This window comes from Hesperophylax consimilis, chromosome 10 (genome assembly GCF_061612785.1).
Source record: "Hesperophylax consimilis isolate HC1 chromosome 10, BYU_Hcon_1.0, whole genome shotgun sequence".
In the NCBI taxonomy this organism is placed as follows: Eukaryota; Metazoa; Arthropoda; class Insecta; order Trichoptera; family Limnephilidae; genus Hesperophylax; species Hesperophylax consimilis.
The window spans coordinates 12921654-12930360 of record NC_142845.1 but is presented as its reverse complement, the minus strand read 5'-3'; the positions used below and the strand labels follow the sequence as shown (position 1 = coordinate 12930360).

General features: G+C 33.3%; 1 protein-coding gene across 1 annotated transcript; it reads left to right on the top strand.

The window, feature by feature from the left end:
- The first annotated feature begins 381 nt into the window (after positions 1–381).
- On the top strand, positions 382–6545 carry mge (translocase of outer mitochondrial membrane 22 homolog mge). The gene is made up of 5 exons (XM_089636083.1): positions 382–623; positions 1251–1373; positions 3384–3481; positions 4419–4560; positions 5191–6545. Exons 1-5 carry the CDS (start codon positions 501–503, stop codon positions 5254–5256), a joined length of 552 nt encoding a protein of 183 aa, XP_089492209.1. The 5' UTR covers positions 382–500; the 3' UTR covers positions 5257–6545.
- The last annotated feature ends 2162 nt before the right edge of the window (positions 6546–8707 follow it).

The following is an 8707-nucleotide window of genomic DNA, read 5'->3' as shown; positions in this document are numbered from 1 at the left end:
TACTACTCAAACGTTACTAGAAAATTCTGTTCAGTATTCATATTTTTTTATTAAATTTGAAAGTATAAATCTATAGCGTGGTATGTATTATGGGTTGACTAAAAATTAGTTAATATAAAAAAGTTGGCTAATATAACAAAAAATAAGTGAACGTGTCAGACTATTTTTTTCACACTTTATTTCTTGAAAGTAAGTACTGAATGTTAAAATTATTTCATATTCATCTGCAGATGTTATGCTAGTGGTACGAGTGTTTTCTTTATTTTTCTATGTATTGGCTACGTGAAACGTGAAGATATCTAGAAAAAGCAACGCAACATACGAAAACGCATAGTCTAAAACGAGACAAACAGTATACGCAAGAAAAGGTACGAGTGTGAAGTTATCAATATTCGACTATTCGAGCGATATTCGTCTGTGTTGCGCACGAGGCTCAGTGGCTTTTACAATCGCGAGTTTTGTCGAAAAGTTTTGTCGCCGGTGTTCTACAAAAAATTCATATGAATTTCGTTGATGATTTTGAGCAAGATAGTGGTATGGAGTCATCGCCATTGTATGGTGATGATAGCAGTAAAGATGATACCCCTGAACGCAAACCCGAAGATCTTGGATTAGCCAAAGAAGTGAGTGAAATCGGAAAATGTTATGCGTTTATTATAATTCAACTTATTGTGTGAAAACTAATTCCCTTTGCCTTTGTTTTACTGTAAATATCTGGTTGGTGAAATTCCAGAGTTCATGTCGAATTGACGTTTCTCGGAAAGTTCAAAGTATGCGACCATAGAAGATAAAATAATGTGAAAACCATTTTCATCCCTGTTTCGTCATTTATTAAACACATAATAATCACGTTGTACCCTAAATTTCGCGACCATTGGGGTTTGTGTCTTTATTCTTAAGTTATATTATCACTTTCTTATTAATTTTACAATTTTTTGATGTCACAGAATCAGTAGAATATCTACAGACATCATTTATTTCTGGAGTGAGGTTATTGATTGCGAGTTTCTACAGAGAAAATAAATCATTGAATAACAAATAAAATTCTAGAAACCCTATGAATTACGATGCACTCTTGCCTTTAAACTACCATTATGATGAGTGTATCACATTATTATCCTCTCAATAACTTAATTCATACGAAATAATCGCTATTTTGTGGATTATTATTATTTGACAATATTATTTATTTTTAAGATTTTCCATTTCCTTAATTTTCATTGAAAATTAACATGTTTTCATAATTCCAGGGCTCTGGCATAGGAGAAAGTACGGACAAAAAAGCCACCATTACTGAACTAGATGTTCCTGCTAGCGATCCAGGAGATAACACAGTCGTTAGATTGTACCCACAAGGCGAAACTTATGATGATGTAAGCGTGTAAACAATAACCAACATAAAATTATTTTTGGTAAATTTTGGATAGGGCCTGACACGCTTATTACGAATAATTTTTAGAAAAAAACTTTATATTCGCCTTAATTACAATAAAAGAAAACTTTTTGCATTTCGGGCGGCGGAAAATTATGCATTTTGATTTTCAATTGCGTAAAACCAAAATTCACTCTGCGAATCGATGTGGCGACATTAGGAACGCACTGTTATGTTGGTATCACTGATGCATTAACAAGAGCTAAATACGACCGTTGCTATCTTCGTGGGATACCTAGGTTTGTGTAACATGGTTTGTGATACAAAGGAAAGTGCCCCTTAATAACGCCTGCTTGCGTCAAGGCAAGAAAAACATCCCAGTTTTCAACTAGTTTACCGGCTACGCTAGGTTTGTGTAACATGGTTTGTGATACAAATCCATTTGTCTTTCACGAAGTTAGCCATAGTCGTATCTACGCAATGTATCAGGGATACCAACATAACAGTGACGTACCTAATGGCAGCTGATTGCCGCCGCATCGATTCGCGAAGTGAATTTTGGTTAACGCAATTGAAAATTTAAATTCATAATTTTCCGCCGCCCGAAATGCAAAAAGTTTTCTTTTATAGTAATTAAGGCGAATATAAAGTTTTTTTCTAAAAAATATTCGTAATAAGCGTGTCAGGCCCTATCCAAAAATTACCTTATTTTTAGTTAACCTCAGTCTTTCTTGGTATGTTTTTCTATTATAAGTTTTTTTTGTCATGATGAAGTGGAATCTTTGAGCCAGCATTTCATGCTTCAGTTTTTATTTGTTAATATGTAGTTTTCAATAAATGATTTGATATAAATTACGTCCAATGACGATAGTAAAAAAAGTTCATGGACTTGTCACTTACCTGTTCTCGGGGACTGGGTCCCCATCCGCATCCATCCAGTAAGATGACCGAAAAGAAAGGTAGATCTGATAGGAATCAGCAGTGATGATGTCGATCGGTTTCCCCCCAAGGTTCCCAGTGTGGGTAGTGAAATGTATAATCTCAAAACAATGTGCTCGTGTGTCGGTCCGTAACTCTGTGAGCTAGCGTAAGAACAGAATCTGGACGATCCGAGTGGCTCAAGTTCATTTTAATAATCAGTGACTCCAAATTATATTCCATATCGGTAGAAGTATGGATCTAGTAGTGAACACCGTCACATGGATCGCGACGCTCAATAATCGACAAGGAGGACAAAAGCATTATCGCCTTGGAAAAAAACAAAAAAACAAACAGGAGCCGGCAGAATGGATTAAATCCAACACTATTAGTCCATTACTACCAAAACCAAAACACCCCTCTTAACAACCTGCCTGTAAGTCAACGTCCGCTGCCATGCTTTGTTCCTCCGTAAACAGCCCGCGTTCCCTCTCTGCCGTTGTCAAAACTGCCAACTTGAGAAACAAAAGGAAAGAAAAGGTTGATTATCCAGTACTTACTGGATCAGAAATTAAATTCCTTATTTTATATTTAATAAAATAATATGAAAACTGAAACGATAAATAATTTAATATTACAAACACGTAATTATTTAAATCTTGCAGACTATTTAGTTAAGCAAGCTATTTTAAAGATCATAAAATCAATGGGGAAAATTTATTTTCAGAATCAAATTTAAAGATTTCTTTCTTAAACTGTTAAACATTGAAAGGAAATGTGTCTGTATCGGTTCCATGATAACTAAGCACAATAACAATTCAAAACATCTTTAAAAGTGATATAAAGTCCAAGTGATGAAAAAAAACTAACCTATAAACTTAACCTAGTTTTTGTTTCATCAATTTTTAAAGGTGTGTTGATTCGTACGGTTACCGTCTGTATCTGTAGCAATTCAGATCAGTAATAATTTACCCCAGAAATAGTTATTTCTTGTAATCATTTGGTTGAAACGAAGTGTTTTTTAAAATAATTTGTGCATATGAAGAAGCGAAGTAAGGAAATTGTACCTAAAACTTTGTTTGGTTTCTTCCAGGAACCTGACGAGTCTCTAGGAGAGAGACTGTGGGGTCTCACGGAGATGTTGCCCAGCACTGTGTTAAATACAACTCATTTTGTTCTCACCAAAAGTTGGTAAGTATTCTTCATTATGTTTTATTTGATGGTAATGTTTTTAACATGTGTGATCCGTTAACTTTCTAAATGCTTGAAACTGCAGTTTTTCAATTATATTGATTAACACTTTCAGACCGTGTCTATATTTTAAAATAAGTAGATTTCAGCTTTTTTTCCTCTCCGTCGAGAGCGAATTAAAATTGACAGTTTTTTTTATGTTAAATTGCTGGTATAACTGGCTTTGCACTCTATTTTTTTTATTGGATTTTAGCTACTAGTTCGGGCGGGCAGCCATTTTTGTATTTTGAAAGGTGATTTTTGTATTTAATCCCAACTGATTTTTTTTGTGATGTAAGTTTTGAGGTTATTTTTTTGCTATTATAATTACAATTTTTAAAAAAAGTTATATTTTTGGAATCAGTATATGATTTGTCATTTTTTGTGAAACCACTCTCTGAGACCTAATGTTCTTTCAAATGAAAGCAGCGATAACTTCTAAACCATTGAAAAAATAATCAAATGTCTGTAATAATCTACCAATAATTATCAAGCATCAAATATGTTCTACCGCTGCCAGTTTTAATTCAGGTCTGAAAGGGTTGAGGACACTGCATCATAAATAAGAGTTTTCGAAATAATTTGTAATTAAATAGAATTAATTACAGCCAATGATTATTATTTCTGCTCTTCAGAAAAAATCAAAACATGCTCAGCATCAACAATAAAAGTAAAAATAAAATGTTTTGTCATTTAAAGCCAATCTCTAATAAATTATCAATGTCATCAATTATATAACTTTCCAATATTCTATATACCTATGAAAAATCCAATAAAAATCATGGGACATAATATGATCAAAAACTCGATGTACCAACTTTGGCGGAAATGCCCATTTACTTATTCATTCAATGAAAATCTGTATGATATGATTTATTTAATTTTCGTTTGTTTGCAGGTCTGGAATTAAGTCTTTATATTCCTTCTCACGGACAGCCTCTTGGATTATAGCAAGTTCTTCCGTTATATTATTTGCCCCCGTTATATTTGAATTGGAAAGAGCGAAAATGGATGAAATGCAAAAGAGCCAACAAAAGCAGGTATGTAAACATTCTTTTGTGCAAAACTGTTTAGGTAGAAATTATTGTCATATTGGCATAAGTGAGCCACTGTTATAAACACTTTGAGCGTATACATACATTTTTAGTATTTTTCTTTGATTTATGGCTGTTGGTGTTGGACCTTAAACTTTTGAGTGTCTTCCAAGTATGCATTTACTCCAGCACAAACTACGAACTACACTGTGGCACTTTTTGTGCTATAGTACTAATAATATTGGATTAACTAATTATGTGTTCATATTTTGGACTGGGTTAGTTGGTTTTTTAAGGCAATATTTTTTATGTACATTTCTGAAAATCTTCATAAGAAATTCAATTATTAATCCTATGACACTGTCACATACAAGGTATCACCTTCATAACCCTTGATAGATGATGCGAACATGTGCCTAGTTTTTCGGTTATCCTTCAAGTTTAAGATCCTTAGGTTGGGTCATTTCAAACTTTCGTCACATTTGACAATGTCACAATTTATTGATTGAACGGTCCCCGTGAAACACCAATTGTCGATCCATTTCAGCCAATGATAAGCAGACAGGCATGGTCATGATATTTGATACCTAATAAAAATTTGTTCAAAAGTTGAAACTTTGAAAATTGTATTTTCAGTTCCTACTGGGCCCCAGCGCAGCTATGGTGGGCACCGGCGCCCCCGCGCCTCCCATGCCCCGATAGGACTCTGCAGGGCTCAAGAACCTAATGTTAGACGCCACTTTCAGAACGATTGACTTTAGTAGCAACAATCATCTAGTCTTGTTATGTAATCTAACCAAGTGTCAATCCAACTTTGCAAATCCTACCCTGTTAGCGTTCAAATAAGTCACAGATTTTTTAACGACATTTTCATTTTGATCATTATTTCAACAGCACTTCATTTTTATGTAAATATTGCTTAAAATTCTTAACAAACCAACTCCTCGAATGTTATAATGTAACAAAAATAATGGTTGTAATTGTTTAAATTTACAAGCTCTATTATACTGACCGATAAGTATTGAAATATCTATGTAAAAAATATTATTATTTATAAAAATAATGTACATTATTTTTCTCTTCTGTAAGTATATTTTCCATATTCATTTTTAATTTAGTTTAATAATAACAAAAGTGTAGACTTTTGCTTCATTGAACACAAAACACATATAGCTGCATTAAATTAAATACATTTAAGAATTGTTCAATATATTTTATGTTTTTTTTTTCTTCATAAATTTTCATAATAATAACCGTGTGACCTCCATTATTTTGTTTATCCTCCCTTGTAATATGGCTTAATTGTGTATTTGATTAGAATTTTCTCCTACTTCATGGGAGTTATCACAACTGGTTTTTGAATAATGAAATATTTCAATTATTGACTGAATACAAAGCTAGATGCCATTTTACAGGAAAAGATGTGCATTACATATTAATTTATTATCGTGTTTGGAGAAATACACTTCACATGATGTTGTTACAATATCTGTCTAAAATCCTTAAAATAGAATATCAAAGCGAGAATCAATTGCTACCTAATAATATTATTTAACAAAATAGTAGAGCCAAAGTGAGTGTTAATTTTAATGCATCGATTGCAAATATGAATTAACATATAACTGTTGACTGGGTTTTAGTGCCGAGTTAGAGTGTCGAGTAAAGGGGTTAATTTACCCATTTAAACCATTTCCTTTACTTGCCAGTTTCCGCTGTGGCTTAGGAAATATTTGTTTTTACACATAAGATTTTATTGGTCCTAAAAAAATATGGGTACACATAATTTGCAACTAATTTATACGATTAAATAAAAATTTTCTTGGCATTATATTTTAAATTCCCATTCTGTTTTAACTGTTGGAAGATTAATTGCATTTATATTTAAGCATATAATATCCTTTTGTATCCATAATGTTGCTGTAGATATAAAATTATGTGTTAGAATATGGACCTCTGACTTAGTATATATATTAATAAAGTTATTGTACGTTGCTCAGTTGTTTTATTTTTCATGTTATATAATATGTACATAATAATGATATTTGGATGATTTAAATAGTACCGTTTTTGTTCCAAATCGTCTCAAGGGCGCTTGTTAATAAAAGCAATTATGTTACAACGAGGCCTAGGAGTATATACAAGTATATTACAAGACTTGAAATGGGAAACGCATGTCGCTGGGATTGTCTAAAAAGCAAATTCAATAATCTATTTAATCAAGACTTCCTTAACCTAACACCAGACATGATGTTAAAAATTATTATACAAAACATATGTCCACCTCTCCTGGAAAATAATTTCTATATAATATGTAGTCCATATTTTGCCAAGGATATACATTGATAGATCCAATATGCCCCGTTCACACAGCGATTTTAGTTGAATGACAAAAATTGAACAAGATATCGTTCAGACGTTTCAATTTAACTCGAACCGATTTTGTTAATCAAGATGGCGTCAAGTGAAGTTATCGCTGCGTGCGTCCCTATGATTTCGGACCTTCTATGGAACGAACTTTAGAATATGAAAACGTGCAAAAAAACTCTGTATGTGGGCTAGACAATGGATTATAAGGAGAAACGAATTAAATGCTTCTAACACTATATTGAGAGATGGCGTTTGAAGATACCGAATGCTATTGCAATCATTTGCGAATTTCGGAAGAACAATTTGATGTACTGTTGTCTAAAATTTAAAAAAATCCAAAAACAGGACACAGTTGTGCGCGCGGATGTCCCAGCAAAAAGTAAGTTACAAATTACGCTAAGATACCTGGCAACGGGGGATTTTTCATCAAGTTCCATAAAATACGATATCATTGTAAAAGAAGTGTTCGTTGCAATAGTTGATGCCCTAAAATTTGTTATGAAGGTAAAAAAAAATTTATCATTCAATAAAAGTCGTTCCATTCAAATCGCTGTCGGAACGGGGCATTACTAGGGATACGTAAATTTCGCAAATAAAAAATCGTGATTTCGCGTTTAAAAAAACTCAAAATAGAAAATTTCGCATTTATTTCGCAAAAAAAAAAATACCGTGTTAAAAACTTAATTAAATGCTAGCATTGTTCTAATTTCCACATTTTCATCTTTCATTGTTTGCCTGCGATCAGTCACGACAATGTTGTAGATACTAAAGTACCTCTCGGCATCAACACTATTGACAGGGCAATTGAGACATTGAATACTTGAATAGCTGCTTTTGCAAATCCAGGGTAGCAAGATTTTGATGTAACTAAAACTTGCATTACATCCACAGGAGCTTCTTCTCCGACCAATCGAAGTAATTGTCTGTGAAAATGAGAGTACCCGTCAATTAGTTCTTCTTGTGGTACACTTTTGAAAAACGGAATTTTTGCGAAGCTTTCCACTATGGAATTGGCAGAAGAAGAGGGCACATTTGCTGCTTCCGATGGACAAAATAATCTGCCAATGTGCTTGTAGCACTCATTTGTTGAATTCGGCCCCCCCCATGTGTACCAACAATTTATCCAAGCTCTTTTGAGCTGCTGTCTTCAACATCATGCTGTGATCGATAGAATTTTCGGTTGATAAAATATTCATTGGTTTTTCGCCAAAAGAGCCTTCACATTGACGCTGAAGAGAGGACTTCAAATCTTCTAATTTACTCCACAAAATGTGTGCAAACGAATAGTTTGAACCTTCTAAATTGTCAATTAGTTTCATAATTTTCGGACAGAATTCTGAGACGAATGTAAGTTGAACTTGAATTTTACTGGTTAGAATGTCATTTTCAAAACATTCTTTGAGGTAAATAGTGCTAGAATTGTCGTCTTCGTATTCATTAAGAAAATCGATAATTTGCTGCATATACTCATTCAAATAAAACACAGATTTAAACTAAGAATTCCACCTGGTTACAACAGGCGTAGGGTAAAGTTTTGTAGTTAATTGTGGAGCATGCTGTCGTAGAAAGTTTAAATAGGAACTTTTCATTTTTCTAGAATGCAAAAAGGCTGACTTTGTCTTGGCCACAATAGAGTTCAGTTCCTTAAATTCTTTTATAAAAATGTCACCCACAAGATTCACTTTGTGCGCCCAGCATTAAAAGTGCAGTGCATGGTCACCCAGTAGTATTTTTAGCAAGTTGAAACATGCACGCATGTACCTTGGAGAGTCTGACACTAAACCAT

What these genes read in the sequence shown, in the direction of transcription:
- mge (XM_089636083.1), top strand. Translation starts at nt 501, where the DNA reads ATGAATTTCGTTGATGATTTTGAGCAAGATAGTGGTATGGAGTCATCG. An exon ending in AAGGCGAAACTTATGATGAT is followed by an intron (nt 1,374 to 3,383) that starts GTAAGCGTGTAA and finishes GGTTTCTTCCAG; the next exon opens with GAACCTGACGAGTCTCTAGG. An exon ending in AAAAGAGCCAACAAAAGCAG is followed by an intron (nt 4,561 to 5,190) that starts GTATGTAAACAT and finishes TTGTATTTTCAG; the next exon opens with TTCCTACTGGGCCCCAGCGC.